The sequence below is a fragment of the Nicotiana tabacum genome, chromosome 5, assembly GCF_000715075.1.
Source record: "Nicotiana tabacum cultivar K326 chromosome 5, ASM71507v2, whole genome shotgun sequence".
Classification (NCBI taxonomy): Eukaryota; Viridiplantae; Streptophyta; class Magnoliopsida; order Solanales; family Solanaceae; genus Nicotiana; species Nicotiana tabacum.
This window is the reverse complement of record NC_134084.1, coordinates 44,208,959-44,228,158: the sequence shown is the minus strand read 5'-3', so window position 1 is coordinate 44,228,158 and position 19,200 is coordinate 44,208,959. Positions and strand designations below refer to the sequence as shown.

The following is a 19,200-nucleotide window of genomic DNA, read 5'->3' as shown; positions in this document are numbered from 1 at the left end:
TAGCAAAGTGGGGGGATTTTGTGGGTGCTTTCATCGATATGCTGAGACCAGGATAGCCCGTGCCGCCGAGTTTTAGAACTTGAATCAAGGTAGTATGAGGGTGTGGGATTACCATATGAGATTCGTGCATTTGTCCAAGTATGATGTTTACATGTTGCCCACTATCGAGGCTAGGGTGTGCCAGTTTGTGCAAGGCTTTAGCCCTTTGGTTATCAATGAGGCCACTACAGCCACTGTCGAGCCCCTTTTTTTCCCTCCTCCCGGAGAGAGGTCCGGGTTTCGACATTCATAGGGGTAATAACTCATTTCCTTTTGGGAACTGGGTATTTGAAGAGTCGCCACCTAACGAATTATGGTGCATTAGGGCACCTAGAGTGATTAATTCTTGGGTTGGTTTGCATTACCAGAGATAACCTCGAAGGGAAGGTTTTAGACACCCCTCTTGGTCCACAACTGTGGGTCCCGACCGAAATTATATTTACAAATTAGTCCATACAAATAGTTGAATCAAATAAGTTGTAAAGCTCATTGAACAAGTCAAGTAGTGAAATAAAGGTTTGAACAAATTATATAAAACAAAGTTTAAATAAGAAAAGGATTTGGGGTAAGGAGGGGTCCTAGGTTGTTTATCCTATAGGATCACCCCATGTAATGTCCGATAAACACTCCTCAATGAGGGGATACACGTGACATTAACTTGTAGTCATCATATCCCATGTCTACCCTTCCCGTCCCCTTATTGGTCATGCAAAGTGAGTGTTTGGTCACTGATTCCTATTGCGTGCTGCTACCTGTCCCTTCTTAATAGTCCCGGAGGGAATAAGACCTCTACTTATAGGTGGTTCTAGACGTACCCTTAAGGGTTTAAAGGAAAAAGTCTAAGGCGACAGTCAAAAAGCATTTAGGACTTCCACATAATGGGAGCAATTAAGAGGCTCACAATTCCTCCTCAAACAAACATACAGGCAGCACGACTCAAACATAGGTAAGGTCTTTATTAATCAAAGTCCTAAAGCAGGATTTCTAAGTGATTATGCAGACATAAACCACTTTTAGATACAGAAGTCATAACCTATTAGTTGCCTAGGAACTCCTCTTTAAAACTTATTAGAATCAGAAACGTTGATAGAAACAACTTCAGAGAAATGCAGGTTTTGAAAATGCACTAAGGCTTGCCTATATGTAGTACTATGTCTATGTTAATGCAGAAACAAACAAGTTTTCGAGATAGACCCCTTTAATGCCTATAGGCAGGATATCTAATGAGATTGAAGCCATTTTGACGGAACTAGTTTTAGGGAATGTTGACACTTATTAGACTGGTTTTAAGAAGCAAACTAGGTGAAATTGATCTATTGGGCTAATTAGAATTACCAGACGGAATTGCGAGTTAGATCTCTATAGACATGATATCTAGGCATATTACTGTTTTTAGTTAATTTGCAGTATATGAGAGACTTACTAATTCGGAATTAGGTCCTATAGGCATGATTTCTATTATGATGCAAATGATATTGAAAGTGGAACCCTATAGGTATGATTCTACTATGCAAATGAAATTGAAAGTGGAACCCTATAGGCATGATTCTCCACTACGAAAAAACAATCAGATTTAATAAAAACCTATGAACATGTTTTCTAGTACGTAGAAACAATTAGATTCAATAAAACCCTATGGACATGTTTTCTAGTGTGTGAAGCAGGCAGATTTGAAAAAAAATCCTAAGAGCAGGATTTCTACCCATATTACCCCACAAGATATACATCTACCCACCCTTTTACTAAGTACCCCAAGTATTTGTTTACAATTTATTACAGGCCAATAAATGAATTACATAAATGAAATAGAAAACCAAGAAGCTATTCTATAGAGAGCCTGCAATTAGGCCCAAGTTTCCCAAAGCCTCCAATGGTCTCACAAGCCTCATTTCCATAGACAAATCAGAGTCTAGGTGCATCAAAGTTCCTTATGGGTCTCAAGGACCCCGGACAATGCTTACACCTAGACTTAGTAACCAAGCATTGAACTAGTGCAGTGTGGAAAGGCCAGCCTCAGTATGCTAGAGTTCAGAGGGTTCTCAAGAGGATCCCAAGGCAGTACACATACTATAGGGGCATAACTTATTAACTAAGAGTAAAGTAAAAGTGCAAGATTCAGGTTGAAGGCAGTTTATTAAGAATTGGACTTAAAAGTCTATTTGAAAGCAGTTAGTAAAGTAATAGAGATGGTTTGAAAAGGTTGAAGTAGTAAACAAGCTTAAGACACCCTAGGAAAAGATCACGCACAGCTAGTTTTCAGAATTCAATAGTCACACAGGGGTCAAGGGTTTGGGGATACATAAACATTTGGATGAATAACCCAGCAGGGTCTTAAAACTGGTTTGAAACATGCTCAGATTTAGTTGATACTAGCATAGTCACAAACCAGTCAAGGAGAATACAAACACATAGAAAGGGGTGATAAGGATTTGGGAATTCATAAGGTGGTAAGCACACAAGAGGTAAAAGACAAATGACAAGGCATGCTTTTAAACACATATAAGGGAATACATTAATCTAAAGGGAAAGGGAGACATAATAGCATGCTAGTAATGTAACTCAACTACAAGTTTCACAACAGAACCACATGTAGAAGCACACTAGAAATAAGAGAAACTGAAGCAACAAGAGAAACATGTTGTTGTTGAGGCTTTAAATCAAAACTAGGACATACCAATGAAGATAGAAGTAAGCAGAATGAAGGAACCAAAGAGTACAGATGATTAGCATTGGCTTGCAGCCGTCTAATAGTAGAAAAATAGCACAAGCGAGAGAGAGTAAAGATTTTAGTAAGAGAAGAGTTTTTGAAAACCAAGTGTTCATGTTGTTTGTGAAAACTTAGAGAATTTATAGTTGAAAGTAGGTAGTAGAATAAGGTAAAAATCATAGTAGTACACTAATTTAAGAACTCAGAATCAATCAATTTGAGAATCAAGGAAGTACTTCCTTGAGTTAAGGGAGTTAAGATCAAACAGAAAGATTCAGTACCATATAAGGGAGGAAGAGGAATCAGTGCATAATTAAATAAGGAAGGAGCCAGGGTTCAGTAGGCATAAAGTAATCAATTAGGACCAAATTTAGAAAGACCAAATTAAGGAAAGACTAAGTAAAACCAAGTACCATAGTAAATAAGGCAATAAAATCAGTTAATTCAAACAGACGAGGAGAATTCCAAGGCTTTGAAGGAAAATCTTTCAGTTTCCAACAGTTAAGGAAAATCAGAACCAATCATGGGGAGTCATGATTCTGCATATTTTCAACATATAAATAAAGACGAATGCACAAAAGTAGCAAATGAACAAGGTCAATTATATAGGTAGAAAGAAACAAGAGATGAGCAAATACAGTCGTATAGAAGTGATATAAGTAGGCTAAAGATTCAGCAGAACATATTCGAAGCATGGTGACCACGAGAGATTAACAAGACCAAGGCAAAGAAAATCATGCTAACATATAGATTCAAGGCAAAGAAAATTACACGGAACCAAAGTGAAGAAAATCATGCTAACACATAGAAACAGAGTAAAGAAAATCTAGCTAACATACAGAGACAAGCAAAGAAAATCATGCTAACACACAGAAACAAGTAAAGGAAGTCATGCTAACACACAGAAACAAGTAAAGAAAATATCTTTAAAAAATTAGGGCTTTTAATAGAGTTGAGTTAAAAAGCAGTAGGAACATAAAATCGGTCAAATAAACAAGGGAAAAATGTTTAATCATGAAGAAATCGGTTGAACAGGTATAGAAAGAATTTCGAGAAAACCTAGCTTTCAAATAAAGTAAAAACGGTTTAGAGTAGAAGATCTTTCAGAAGAAAGATCGAGAACAAGTAAATCATAGAAGGAAACTGACTTAACGCATGAAAATGACATAGATCTGAGAGATTCAGAAGAGAATTAGGTTTTAAAAAGGAAACATAAGTAGAAATCGAAAGAACCTGTTGTAACTTCACAAATCGTAACACACATGGTGTGATTTTGCCCAAATCACACTAGAGAAACTTCGAACAACAGAATCAAAAATCGTAGGTCCAAATCGATATGGCCTAGGACTCTTGAGGGCCTTAGAGATGATGAGCGAGGTGGTGGAGTGACCATTGGAGGCTAGGGGTTTGAGAGATAGTCGTCGGAGATGACCGGAGAAAGAGGCGATTGACGGAGTGTTAGGGTTAGGTTTGAGAGAGGAGAAGATGAGAGTATCTGAAGGCGACGTCTTTAGAAAAATGACTTAGGGTTAGGGGTCGATTAGAGTTAAAAAAAAGAAGGGAATGATTTGGGCCGTTTATCTTGGAGATCAACGGGTAGGTGGGTTTCGGGTTTGGGTAAGGGTTAATAGGGTATGGGTCGGGTGATTTGGGTGTGAAATTGGGCTGGAAAAGGGTCCAATTGTGGCTATAATTGAAAGCCAAATTTGGCTGTTATTTAAATAGCCAATTTTTCCATGTTATTTTTATAAAAAATAATAGGTAATTTCTGGAAAATAAATTAAGGTGAAAAAATGACTTAAAATACATAAATAACAATTTAAAAATACCGTGTCCAATTTAATGCATATAACATATAATTATATCTTAAAATGGGCTAACATTGCAATTATATGCAATTTAGCGTTAAAATACCAAATATAATTGTAAAAATATATAAAAATTATCTTAGCCATATTTTAGCATAAATATAGAAATCCATAGATGAATTATCAAAATAATAATTTTGAAAACAGTTATTGGGGATTTTATAGATAAAAGGGGAGAAAATAAATCAATTTAAACTCTTAAAATTATGGAAAAAATAATAAAAGCCTTGTGCATGCTTATATATGCATATATATGCTATCTTGAAGTTTTTATGCATACTTAAAATATATAGGAAAAATTGGGTATCAACAGCCGCCTTGAATTCTGACATGGACTATGGGAAGATGGTGGAATTTGCTCAAGTGACAAAGTCCTGAAAATTGAAGAATGGAATGGAGCGAGAGGGTAGCAAGAAAGCCCCGTCCGCTGGAAGCTTTGGTGGTTCTTCTAGTTTGGATTGTGGTGGAAGGGCAGTATTTAAGGGAGGATCATCTGGACCGACATAGTCCTTTGCTTAGTCTTCAGTTGGTGCATCGCTATCAGGGCCAGCTCAGCAGCAGTGGAGTTGCTTCAAGCCTAGTCAGGGCAACAAGGATCTTATCCGCAAGGTCGGTCAGGTGAGAGATTTCAGCCGTAGCAGAGGCCCACTTGCCCTAGGTGTGGAAAGATGCACTCAAGAGTCTGTTGTATGGACCATCCTGTATGTTACGGGTGTGGTCTTAGGAGTCATATTCTGAGGAATTGCCCTTCATCCCGTTAGAGCACTGGTGGGGGTATGATGCAGCCATCCAGTTCAGTAGCCACCGCTTCTACAATACCTCCTTCGACTCGAGGTACTCCAGCACCCAAAGGGCGTGGTGCAGTTAGGGGTGGTGGATAGAGTTCGGGAGGACCTAGTAGGTTCTATGCTATGAGAGGTCGCCAGAGTTCAGAGGCTTCCCAGATGTTGTCACAGGTATATTGACTGTCCAATCTCATGATGTGTATGCTCTAATAGATCCTGGTTCTACCTTGTCATATGTCACTCCTTATGTTGCTATGGAATTTGGGATAGAACCGGAACAACTTCGTGAGTTGTTCTCTGTATTTACTCTAGTTGGTGAGTCTATTGTAGTCACGCGGGGTTTATAGGGAATGTATTGTCACATTGCATGGTCGAGATACCACAGTCGATCTCATTGAATTGATGATGGTGGATTTTGACATGATAATGGGGATGGACTGGCTTCACTCATAATTCGCCAAGCTTGATTGCCGGACCAGAACTATGAGATATGTGTTTCCGTGGGAGCCAGTCATTAAGTGGAAGGGAGATGATGTTATGCCAAATGGAAGGTTTATTTCTTAAACATACTGAACATTATACCATAATAATAAAATTTCTACTTAAGAATTAATTTCAGTATTAAATCTACAGTAATGTTAATGTTAATTCATCTCCTCAAACTTGAAATCCAACGAATTAGTTGTTTTTCGTTGGGATGACATTTTCTGTCATTGTTTGAAGCACACACTTCTTTAAAGTACATGACTTCACCCCATGAAGCGATAACACCTTGCTGTCACTTCGACAAAACAATGGTTTATGGGACCTATTGTATTTTTTCCATTCCTTTAGATAGCAAGTGAGACAAGTCTAAACAGAACTAAAGCGATTACAATCTTAAAAATTAACTGATAACTCTTTAAATTTCTCAAACGTGATTCCACATATATAAAAATTTCCAGCAGCTAAAAAGTATGTACAAAACATAAAGAGAATGATGAACATTATTTCTGGTCATTAATCCTTGAATTAAACATGGATTTCAATTCAACTTTTATACGTATATCTGGGGCCATTACCTGAAAACTGGATTTGGCATTGGCACCTCTTCGTTTAAATTATGCATTTAGTCTAGCATTTCGAGAAATTTTACAAGTGTGTTGATTTTAAAATACATATTAGTTCTCCTAAAATGGACATAATATTTGCTGGAAACCAAAACAATTCAAAGTATGCTTTCAAAAGTACCAACACAAGTTATCCAAGATCTCATTCTCAAAAGGTAGTCCAAATACAAAACTTCTCCCCAAAATTATTTTGCCGAAAGCATGAAGAACCCCACAGCTCCAGGTGCTGGATCATAGCGCAGATAACTCCCATTATAGAAGGAACAAACTTCAAATGTAAACACCACAATGGAATAAATATGATCCATAAGTGGATAGATGCCATAAGTTTATGACAGAGAAATGTAGTAGCAATGAGATAAGTTGCTAAACTACTGATTAATTTTAATGATAAACATTAGTTGCTAACCTGGTAAAATTGGAAATTAACGTACTTTAACAAGTTAAACTACACTAATAGTGTACATTTTTCACTGTAGCATATATAACTAAAATCCTTGAACTTTGCTATAAAGACAACTCAACCAAAATAAACAAATACTACTCTTATCATGCAAACTTCAGCATGAGGTGATCAGTAAAGGTGGACATATAACAGAACACTTTGAAGTTCATATAGATGTTCAATCAAAGAACAATTTATGGTGATACAACATTCTACATCACCCTGCCTCCAACTCAAGTTTTCATTTTTCCTGCATCCATTTCTGTTTCCAACTCTTCTAGAGCTGTCCATAACTTCGAGTCTTTGAAATTCTTGATAACAAATGTTGCACCAGCCTTTGACAGTAATTTTTCCGGGTTCCTTAGACCTAAACCTACAACCGGCATACCGGCAGCTACTCCAGCTTTTATTCCAGAGATAGAATCCTACACTCAGTAAAAGATAGGAGTAATTATCGAAATTAAACATATTGCAGTTGATTATCAATCTTTATGTACCAACGGCTATCATTAGTGTTAAATGTGTATTACAAACCTCAAACACGAATGCGTGCTTAGGAGATACTCCAAGTTCCTGAAGTGCCTTCATGTAAGGGTCAGGAAAAGGTTTTGCTCGTTCACATTCGCTTCCAATGACAAGTAGTTCAAAGAAATCTGCAAGGCCTAGCATTGAGATTATCAGCTCAGCATTCGCTCTTGGAGCATTAGTCACTGCTGCTCGTTTCAGACCGCGGTCCTCAATCCATTTGCATACATCCTCAAGGCCGTCCAATGGTTTTAGCTGTTCTGATACAATTCTGTGCATTTTTATGATTAGTTTCCAAATTTTATAGCATCTGAGTCTACTCTATTTAATATAATTTGGCTGGTTCTATAAAAGAAAACAAAAAAATTGGCCTAGTCCGCCACATTATGTGTTAGGTGTGCGAACAAAGTCCCACATTGGCAGCTGAAAAGATTGGGAGACTACATATAAGTTGTAGGGATTTCGTAATAGTGTGAAACCTTTTGGAAAAAATCGTACGAGTTTGGTCTAAAGCGGATAATATCACACCATGTAAAGAATATCTCCAGGCTGGTTGAGCCCAACATTATGCAATTGAGCTAGATCCTGATCTGAATCATGCAATTTATCAATCATATACAGGGAGGTCTAATGATAATTGTTATATGACATATACTTCATTTTGATCAATGGACTTATTAATTTTGCAGTAGCTTACTTTCGGAACATGTCTTCCTTATCATTCATAAATTTGATAGCTCTTTGGAAATCCCAATCCGGAAAAAGGACGTTACAGAGCTCATCATTATGCATACCGCTAATATTCTTTACGAAGAACTCCTCACTTATGGGTGCTCCACCATTGAAACCTATCTGTTTGAAATGAAAACTATTAGTTAAATGAAGAACTATCTCCTTGACTTCATTGTGCAGAGTTGGAACTGATAACAACAGATGCAATGAGTAGAAAATACAACCTCTTGAAGCATCTCTCGGAAGGCATAGTAGTGGATAGGATCCGAATCACATAATGTTCCATCAATGTCAAATAATATTGCTTTCAATGGAGCATCAACTGGCAATGAACATTTGTTGCTTCACAGAAAAGGGATATTCAGCAAATGAAACAATGTCATACAGAAAATCCTCTTTTCTACATAGATGCTAGAAAATATTCTATAAACTCATTTTAGGAGTAGAGTACATATTGCGGTAAATTGAACTAGACACAAGCTGCAATAATTATCAAAAGACATGCTATATGATATTGCTTATTGGATTGAGCGACTAGCTGCAATTTTTCTTTCACTTATTTATCGTGCTAAGATGAGCTGCATTAGTATCAAATAAATCTGCTGAATTTGTGAGGAAGAAGATTGAGAATGGAGAAGAAAGAAGAAGGAAATTGTATTGCCAAAATCAGTGAGACCTCCGTTCATTACAATGCTATATAGGAGCTTCTCCACTAACTAAATGACAGCTATTGTACAGCTGTCAATTAACCACTATAACTAACTAACCACTCTTAACTAATTTGCACACCCTATACTTTTGCTATATACACTTTGACCCTATATCCCAAGCCTCCCCCTCAAGCTGGAGGGTAGAATGCATTGAACACTCCGCGCTTGGAAAGAAGGAACGAGTGCTGAGCAACACCAAGACCTTTTGTCATAAGATCAGCCAACTGCAGTTTGGTTGAAATGTGATGAGGAGGGAGCAAGCCATTCTTAATCTTCTCTCGAACAAAATGGCAGTCTATGTGGATGTGCTTTGTCCTTTCATGAAAAATAGGATTTGCTGCTATTTGAAGCGCAGCTTTGCTATCACAATATATATCAATAGGCTGATGTATCTCAATGTCCAACTCTTGCAACAATCCAACTAGCCAAGTAACTTCAGCTGCTTCTGCTGCTAGGCTTCTATATTCAGCATCAGCTGAGCTTCGACTCACTGTCTGCTGCTTCTTGGACTTCCAGGACAATAAGGAATCCCCTAGCTTGACAACGTATCCAGTGATCGACTTTCGTGTGTTTAGACATGCTGCCCAATCTGAATATTAGAAGGCAGAAAAATGGGTAATAGGATCCCTCTTGAGGAAGACACCAAGGCCAGGTGAACCTTTAATGTATCTGACCACTCAAAGTGCAGCAGTTAAGTGTGATTGCTTGAGATGCTGCATGAATTGACTCAAAACTTGCACGGTAAAGCAAATGTCAGGTCGTGTAATGGTCAAGTAGAGCAACTGGCCTACCAGCCTTTGATAACTGCCCATATCTTGCAGCTCTTCATCACCATTGTGCCCAACATGTTTGTCATACTCCATAGTGGTGAGTTTCTGATTAAGTTCAATAGGAGTGGATGTAGGTTTGGCAGCAGCCAGTCCTGTGGTGGATATTAATTCCAGTGCATATTTTCTCTGGATCAATAACATCCCCTATCTGATCTCAGCACTTCAATGCCTAAAAAATATTTGAGCTCACCCAAATCTTCGACCTTAAAGTTGTTATGCAATGTGCTCTTGGCCTCTTCCACTAGGGAAACATTACTACCAGTGATCAAGAGATCATCAACAAACACTAATATAATCACAATGTCATATGCTGTCTACTTAGTGAATAGAGAATGATCGTATGCACTCTATTGATACCCTGCTCCCACTAAGGCATCTGTGAGCTTAATGTTCCACCGTCATGAAGCCTGTTTCAGGCCATAGAGTGATTTCAATAGTCTGCAAGCTTTGTTCTCCCCCTGTCGTTGGAAACCCTGTGGCAAGACCATGTATACTTCTTCATAAAGATCCCCTTGTAGGACTGCATTATTGACATCTATTTGATAGAGGATCCATCCCTTGGAGGCTACTATACTCAGAACAGTTCTCAACAGTTACCATTTTAGCAACTGGTGAGAATGTCTCATGATAGTCCAACCCTTCTTGTTGGGTGTGTTCCTTTGCTACTAGTCATGCCTTAAATCTGTCAACCTCTCCAGTTGATTTATATTTGATCTTAAACACCCATTTAGAACCAATTGGTTTCTTCCCTTCTGGTAAGTCGACCACTTCCCAAGTATGGTTCTCTTCAAGTGCTCTAATTTCTTGGTCCATAGCTTCTATCCATCTTGGATCTTTTGCAGCCTCCTTAAAGGACTGTGGTTCAGTTAAAACTGAAAAACATTGAGATATGATTGGTACGTAAGGGATTGATGATCATAAGAGAGAGCATTAGAGATGGAATAGACAGTGTTACTGTGTGTCTTGGCAGTGGTGATGTAATCCTTAAGCCAAACAGAGGGCCTTCCTTGTCGACTAGACTTCCTAGTCTCTACTTCTATAGGTGATGGTTGTGAGTGCATTTCTTTTGTTCCTGCTTCTTCTATTGTTGTCTCAACTGCTCGTTCAAGGATAGCAGGAATGAGATTCTCACTTGTTTCAACTGCTGGTTCAAGGATAGCAGGAATGAGATTCTCACTTATTGGGGCATCAGCTGCAGTCTCATGGTCTTCAGCAAACTCTGCATGATCTATGATTGTGTCCATATTAGTATTCTCCACTTCTGTAGTAATGTTTTCAGCAACTGGCACTTGCATGTTTTGGGTTGTGGTTGGAATCACAGGTGCATGTGATTGGTGTATGTTTTCAGCAACTGGCACTTGCATGTTCTGGGTTGTGGTTCGAGTCACAGGTGCATGTGGTTGGTGTCTATCTATTTCCACAATTGAAGGTTGAGAAGTAAATAGATCCTCTGTACAATCTGAATCAGTAGTTCTCTCAAAAGGAAAGACCTGCTCTTTAAATACCATATCTCTGCTAACAAATGCACTTCTATTCTCCAAATCATACAGCTTATAACCCTTTTGTGTTTCTTAGTATCCAATAAGGACAGCCCTTTTTGCTCTAGCTGTGAACTTATCACCTTTAGACAGATTACTTGCATAACACAAGCAACCAAACACCCTCAAGTGATCTATTTTGGCTGGCTTTCCAAACAATAACTCATAAGGGGAATTTCCTTGCAAAATACTAGTGGGCAGTTTGTTTATCAAGTATACTACAGTTCTCACACAATCACCCCAGAATCTCCTATGAATTGAGCCTTGAAATTTCAAGGCTCTTGCAACCTCCAGTATATGCCTATGTTTTCGTTCAACTACCCCATTTTGTTGTGGGGTGTATGGGCAACCACTTTGGTGTATGATTCCTAGAGAAGCAAATAAAACATTGCATTGAGAGTTGAAGAACTCAGTACCATTATCTGATCTAACGATCTTCACAGTAGCTTCAAACTGAGTATTTACCATTGCAAGAAAGTTCTTTATTACAACTACTTCACATTTAGACTGTATTAAGCAGACTCAAGTAAACCTGCTGTAGTCATCTACTATTGTAACAAAATAAAGCTTCCTGTCATACGTAGGTACCTTATGAGGTCCCCAAACATCCATGTGTATGAGTTGAAAACAACTACTTGATCTGGTGCTACTAAGTGGAAACTGTAGTCGACACTGCCTTGCTAAAGGGCATACTTCACAGTTGTCCTTCTCTCCAGCTTGTATCTTATTCTTTAGTTCTGAAATATGCTGCATAGATTTTGTTGATGCATCACCAAGCCTCAAATGCCACAGTGTTGTTTCTCCATGTTCCTTCGAGAAACTAATTCCTGTTGTTGGTAAATTTTCTTTTATCAAATATAATCTATTGTTTTATCTACCAATCCGTATCACCTTGCCATTGTAGAGCCCCCGAAATATACAGAAATCAGGATAAAAACCAACTGAGCAATATAATTGTCTAGTGAGCTTTGACACTAAAAATAAGTTGAATTTAAAATCCGGCACATACAATACTCCTTCCATAGTTTATTCCCTAAAACTATTGCATCTCCTATATGTGTAATTTCTGCTTTGCTGCCTGTAGGCAACTGTACTCCATCTGCCCTATGATATGCTTTTCTAAGATTATTTAGAGCATTCTTACAATGTGTCACATGGTGAGTAGCACCTGAATCCACTATCCAAACATGATCACTAGCAGCTGCATTTGTCATTAAAGTAATGATACTTGCAGTATTAATGGAACATTCATTTGTGGTAGTCTTCTGCAACAAATTCACTAGTTGTTTGTATTGATCCTCAATGAAGAAATTTCCTTGTGTTGGCAGCATAGGCACCTGTTTCTCTTCACTTGTTGCATTGTTCACATAGGACCTGCCTCCTGAATTTTGCCCTTCTTGCTTTTGAAATCTGGTAGATACCTCATTATCTTGTAGCAATTTTCTTTTAGGTGTCCTTTATAACCACAATAATCACATATTAATCCTGGCCTCTTAGGTTTAAACTCATGACCTTTACCAGCCAGCATTGTAAGAGGATCCTTCAATGTGCATGTGACTCTTAGAGTTATTTGACTTTCTTCTTGTATAACTATTGCATAAGCTTCATTCACTGTGATCACAGGTCTTTTGGCCAAGACATTACTTCGAATGTTGCCATAACTCTCGTTCAGTCCCATAAGGAACTGTAATAGGCGAATGTTTTTCAAGAGCTCCACTGAAGGCCTAGACTCCTCACAGTCACACGAAGCCAAAGGTGCTATGACATCTAATTCATCCCATAGATCTTTCATTTTTGAATAATAGCTAGTGACCAAGTTTGTTCCTTGTCTCAAAGTTGCAATAGCAGTCCAAAGATGATAGATACTTGTTAGATCTGACCTATCAAATCTTTCCTGAAAATCAGCCCATACCTTTTTTGCATTCGATGTATATACGATGCTAGGCATTAATTCATTCGAAACAGTACTACCAATCCATGATAGAACAATTGCATTACATTTCTCCCATTGCTCAGCCAATACACCTTTATACATACTTTTTACAAAATATCCATCCACAAATCCACGCTTGCTCTTTCCCCCGAGTGCCAATTTCACCGCCCTGCTCCACAGTGAGTAATTTTCTGGGCTTGTGAGCTTGAGCGGAATTAAGACTAGTTCTGGAGCGTCTGAAGCTTGCAAAAATAGCGGATGATTATGATCGAGTGAGCTGACTTCGTTGTCTGCCATGACTGCTTGAAATTGAGCTCAAAATTGAAGAATTTTTCAGCTCTGTATTTCTGCCGAAAAACTTGAATCTCGCCGGAACTAGATCGGAAATTACAGTCCCAGCAATTCCCGCTCTGATACCACGTTGAATTTGTAAGGAAGAAGATTGAGAATGGAGAAGAAAGAAGAAGGGAATTGTATTTGCCAAAATCAGTGAGACCTCCGTCCATTACTATGCTATATAGGGGCTTTTCTACTAACTAAATGACAACCATTGTGCAGCTGTCAATTAACCACTATAACTAACTAACCACTCTTAACTAATTTGCACACCCTATATTTTTGCTATATACACTTTGACCCTATATCCCAAGAAAATCTTACAAAGAACTTTTACAATCGAGAGAGTAATGAAAAGTGACATGGCTATACTCCCATGAGACTTGCACCTCATTCATTACCATACTTCTCATTTAAACATTTCTTCCACCTAGTGATGTTTGAGTTTGACTTTGGAAACTTCACCTAGATATGCAAAATTGGAAGCCTACTATTAGGGATGCTTGCACTTAATTAACTAACATAGCAAGATATTCAATACATAGCAACTTAAATGTTGCCAGTAACTGTAGATAGAGTCAAAGGATGGAAAAAGAATGTTGTAGCTTTGAGCGTCATTCATGGCAATGGCAGCGTAAGTGAGGAAGCAGCTATTAAGGGGTGAAACGCTCCCTTTCAAAGGCGACTCCATATCTAGATCTCAAATCCAAGATCTCTAGTTAAGAATGGGGGAGTACTTACCACTCCGCCAAAGGTTTAAAGAATGATGGTTTATGGTGATTAGTATGGTGGTTTTTTGAATGGTGGTCCGGTGGTAGAATAGTTGTTTGCCGGATGTATGTCGGGTGGTATGGATATATCATTGGACATTCATACTCGACATACAAAATACATGTAAATGATATATATATAATACATACAACAACATAATATATGCAAGTTGTATGTAAGTTTTATGCTTTTACCGAGTAATATATATATATATATATACAATAATATTTGTATGCGAGTTGTATGTAAATAAGTTATTTTCCTTCCATTTCAAAAAAGGATTGTCCTAGTTTGACTCACAAACTTAACAAAAAAGGGAAGACTTTTGATATATGTGGCCTTAAATAAGCCATAGTATTTGTGTGACCGTAAAACTTTTGAAACTTGTGGTCTTAAACATGTCATAACATTTATATGACTATAAATGCTTTCTATTAATTAAAATATTGAAATGTGCCAATCTTTTTTAGACGGACTAATAAGAAAATAGTACCAATCTTTTTGAAACGAAGAGAGTATGTTTTTAGTGGATTGTATAAATTTGGTAAATAAACTCTTGCTACTTTTTGAAAATTAAACCATCTTGCCAAACCACCAAATTAGGGCCTAATTTTGTATCTGTAGGTAAAAGTCCCTTTAACATTTATATATCACAATTATAAAATGTCTACACTAGTCGGTCACAAATTAATTGCACAAATTAGCAACCTCAAAAATAAAACAAATAATGGCTGTGGCAAAATAAAGAAAAAAGGTAACCAAGACTTTCCCAATGCCAATGGACAGAGAGGCGTGTTAAAAGAGCAGCTCAAAGGATAATCAATAGATGATTGACACTAAAAAATTATGAAAAAAGGAATTACCTTATCTGTTGGTTAGAAGTTGACGAAGACAAGGACATTCGAGGAACTAGTGTTGAAAGATTATTTCTTGGAAATGGTTTAGTGGGTAGTACATAGGAAGGAACAGTGTGGAAAGAGAGCAAAGCGGTCATATAGTTATTCAGATGTAAAGAAAAGATTGTAATGCTCAAATCAGAACTTCCCACTTTGTCGGAGGATGCCAAGTGATTTTCAGTTTATAGGATTTACAAGTCAATTAACGGATGTGTTGGTGAGGGGAGTGTGGTTCTGTTGTTTCGTCCTCTACTAGGACCAGCCATCCATTGGCTAAGAATTGTTCGAATATTCTTTTTCTTCCCCAAAGGAAGTGGCTCAAATACCTAGTAGTCTGATAAAAATGATAAAAAAGAAAAACGTTCTCGGTAAATAAAAGACAATACATAATTTACTCTCCAAAATTGGGAACAAATCTCGATGCCCCTTATGATTATTTTATACACTTAGGGGTCGCTTGGTATAAAGGATAAGGGATAATTAATTCTAAGATTAAATTTAAAATGAGTTTATAACATGTTTGATTAGGATAAAATCATAGTATAAATAATCTCCGGATTAGTTATCCCCAGATTGTAGTATTTTTTTTACGAAAAAGGGCCAAAAATGTCCTTGGACTATTCGAAATAGCTCAAAAATATTCTCCGTTTGTTTTTGGTGCCAAAAATATCCATGTCGTCTATGTTTTGGACCACAAATGCCCCTAAACTGTTAGTCTTGCCATTGAAGCTGACATGACAGTCCAACTAGGTTAGATTTGCTTACAAGGCCATCCACCTAAGCAATCCAGCGTGACAAAATTATTTTTTCAAAAATATTATTTTTCCGATTTTTTTTATTAAAATACAAAATCAACATTTATTCCCAAAAAAGTAAAAAATATTTGGAAAAATTATTTATTTTGGAATTTTTTTATTAAAATACAAAATCAACACTTATTCCGAAAATAGTAAAAAAATTTGGAAAAATTATTTATTTATTAAAATATTATATATAATATACAAAATAAATTATTTTGGGGCGTGCTTTAATATATTGTTCCGGAATTTTTTTACTTTTTTGGAATAAGTGTTCGACCGTAAAAATTTTAAATTTCACTTAAAGTTAATTTCGGAATTTTTGAAATTTTCAAAACTCCAAAAATTATAAGAACTTCGGATGAATCAATTGATACTTACAGTAGAGGTGTGCCTTTTGTGAAGCTATAACTGATAAGTATCTAAAAATTTAGATAAAACTAATCATAAATTCACAAAAGAGAACAATGGAGTTTTTTAATCAAATCATGAAGCCCAATCAAGAATAATTTTTTCGGAATTTTTTTACTATTTTCGGAATAAGTGTTGATTTTGTATTTTAATAAAAATAATTCCGAAATAAATAATTTTTCTAAATATTTTTTACTTTTTCGGAATAAATGTTGATTTTGTGTTTTAATAAAAAATTTTGGAAAAATAGTTTTTCCGAAAAAATAGTTTTGTCATGCTAGATTGCTTAGGAGGATGGCCATGTAAGAAAATCTAACCTAGTTGGACTGTCATGTCAGCTTCAATGGCAAGACTAACTGTTTAAGGGCATTTGTGGTCCAAAACATAGACGGCAGGGATATTTTTGGCACCGAAAACAAACGGAGGATATTTTTAAGCTATTTCGAATAGTTGAAGGACATTTTTGGCCCTTTTCCGTATTTTTATCCCTATTGGAAGGTGGGATAACTAATCCCGGAATAATTTATCATAGGATAACTTGTTTCCTAACTAAACGACCCCTTAGGGGTCATTTTATTAGGAAACAAGTTATCCCGGGATTACTTATCCCACAATCCCATAGGGGTAAAAAATACTACAATCCGGGGATAATTAATCCCGAGATTGATTACACCGCAATTTTATCCCAACCAAATGTGAGATAAACTCATCTCAAATTTAATCCTGGGACTAATTAGTCCTTATCCCTCGTACCAAACGAGCCCTTGGCCAATGTATGCGGTGAAATCAGAGGGCTTAATTTCTCGCTATCAAGCCACTTCGGAAGAATACCTCGAGACCCCGAGGACGTGGAGTTGCGACCGAGTCCCTCCCTCGGGCTCGTCAAGGCCCAACTCAAAGAAGAAAAAGGTTGAGACTAGAGCAAAATGGGATGTTCCCAAGACACACGGCAAAGTCTGGCAGAGTCGGCCTATCCAGTGCCTATGCCGAAGCATCACGTCTAGCCATCCCATCTCCATACTTTACAATTAATGTATGTTGTACTATAACCGGGTCCCCTCATATATAAAGGGAACCGACGCTATTTTGTAAAGGGATGATGTTGCTCCAACTATTCTCCACAAGATCAATAATATCTCTCTCTCTCTCTTCTCTCTAACTTGCTCGTTCTTATTAGCTCGAGGCCACTCTTAACGTTTATTGCTTTCATACTTGTTCTTCATTCATTGTTTGGTATTGGCCATAAAGAGCCTTGCTTGATCATATCTCAACTGTTATCCCATCCCCGACTACCCTCGATAGCTCGAGACCGAGCCGGATATCGGCCCCGAGGCTCCTTCATCGACCTGTTCGAGGATCGGGCGGCAAGCCACTAGGTTTGATTACTGCCCCGTTTTAGCTTGTATCTCTTCATTAAACTTCATACTCTTATCACTAATTGCTATAACAACTAGCATAAAAATAGATCACGTATTTTTAGAATCCCATTTACAAATTTAATTGTTGTTACCATTTTCACGGTAAACAGTTTGGCACCCACAGTGGGGCTAAAAATAATAGTGATTATTTTCTTGCTGGTTTCATTCCACAAACGCAAGTTATTTTTCACACTTTTTCTTGTCCAAGATCTTTTGATTTCAGGTCAAAATGTCTGGCTTGGTAAACAGAGTCGAGAACGACAACCTTGAAAACCACGGGGAAAATGGCGTGGCTGTTCCGGCTCCCAGAATGCAATCACATAATCCCCATAATGCGCCCGGACTGATTCTGGCAGACGCGCTCGCGCACCGACGGAAGCATACAACATGGCGACCAACAGGAAGCCCAAAAGACTCCAGCCCGGGAAGAACAAAAAGTTAGCCTTCGCGTTATTTTTGAAATGTTGCAGGCACAATAGTTGGCCATCGCTCTGTTACAAAGCCATCCGAAGGTTCCAGACACAGCAGCACCGGAAGCAGCTCCCCCTGCCGAACAAGTACCTAAGAGTTCAAGCAATAACGGATCGGTAGCCGACCCTGCCATAGCAAAGATGCTTGGGGATCTCACCAAAAGGATCGAATCAGAATCATGGAAGATCATGTAGTGGCCGCCCCCCGAGGAAACGACCCCGGAACCCATTCCAAAGAAGCTCAAAACGCCAGAACTCCCTAGGTACAACGGGACCTCAGATCCCAACGAACACATCACTGCTTATACGTGTGCGGAAAAAGGCAACGACCCAAAACATAATGAGACCAAGCCCGTCTTATCAAAGAGGTTCGGGGAAATACTCTCGAAAGGAACCATGATGTGACGTCATAACCTAGAGCCTGACCCCATAAAATCGCTTACCATAACGGCAGATTCCTCCATAAAGGCACACGCCGGTGCCATCGAAGCAACGACGAGAAAGCCCGATGCATCTAGGGCCGAACAAAGGGAGAATGAAACGCCACGGGAATTCACACCACATTCCCTGATGGAACGAACGAGATTACCCCCGGTCTCGGATGACTGGGCAATACAGGCCTTCACTCAAAGCCTAAACAAACCTAGCCCGACAATTTCAGCGCAGTTCAAACAAAACTTGATCAGGTACCTAGCCAAGACCTGGTCGGATGCCCGTACCTGGCATCAGTCGCAAATCAGGGTCATGGATGACCATCCGGGAGCCTCCTCAGGCTCAGCTTACCCAAATAGGCTCCTAGTAAAGAAACTAATGCCAAACAGAGGGAAGTACCACCCATGCGCCACAGACAGGAGGAACGCCCCGAGATGCAATCTACCTC

General features: G+C 38.2%; 1 protein-coding gene across 2 annotated transcripts; it reads right to left on the bottom strand.

Moving 5' to 3' along the window:
- Window positions 1-6,921: 6,921 nt before the first annotated feature.
- Window positions 6,922-15,545, bottom strand: LOC107785350 (haloacid dehalogenase-like hydrolase domain-containing protein Sgpp). Of its 2 annotated transcripts, none has more exons than XM_016606637.2 (5): window positions 15,192-15,545; window positions 8,435-8,552; window positions 8,176-8,330; window positions 7,488-7,749; window positions 6,922-7,378 (listed from the first exon to the last, which is right to left on the bottom strand). In XM_016606637.2, exons 1-5 carry the CDS (start codon window positions 15,320-15,322, stop codon window positions 7,187-7,189), a joined length of 858 nt encoding a protein of 285 aa, XP_016462123.1. In that variant the 5' UTR covers window positions 15,323-15,545; the 3' UTR covers window positions 6,922-7,186. The 2 variants fall into 2 exon arrangements, with proteins under 2 accessions (XP_016462123.1, XP_075109607.1); XM_075253506.1 differs by having other exon boundaries at window positions 7,488-7,738; window positions 8,273-8,330.
- Between the last annotated feature and the right edge of the window lie 3,655 nt (window positions 15,546-19,200).

Bases quoted from the DNA above. Each gene is read 5' to 3' on its own strand.
- LOC107785350 (XM_016606637.2), bottom strand. From the start codon at position 15,322: ATGACCGCTTTGCTCTCTTTCCACACTGTTCCTTCCTATGTACTACCC. The intron at 8,331-8,434 runs GTTGTATTTTCT...CATTTCAAACAG, and splicing joins TCCGAGAGATGCTTCAAGAG to ATAGGTTTCAATGGTGGAGC. The intron at 7,379-7,487 runs GTTTGTAATACA...TACTGAGTGTAG, and splicing joins AGCACGCATTCGTGTTTGAG to GATTCTATCTCTGGAATAAA.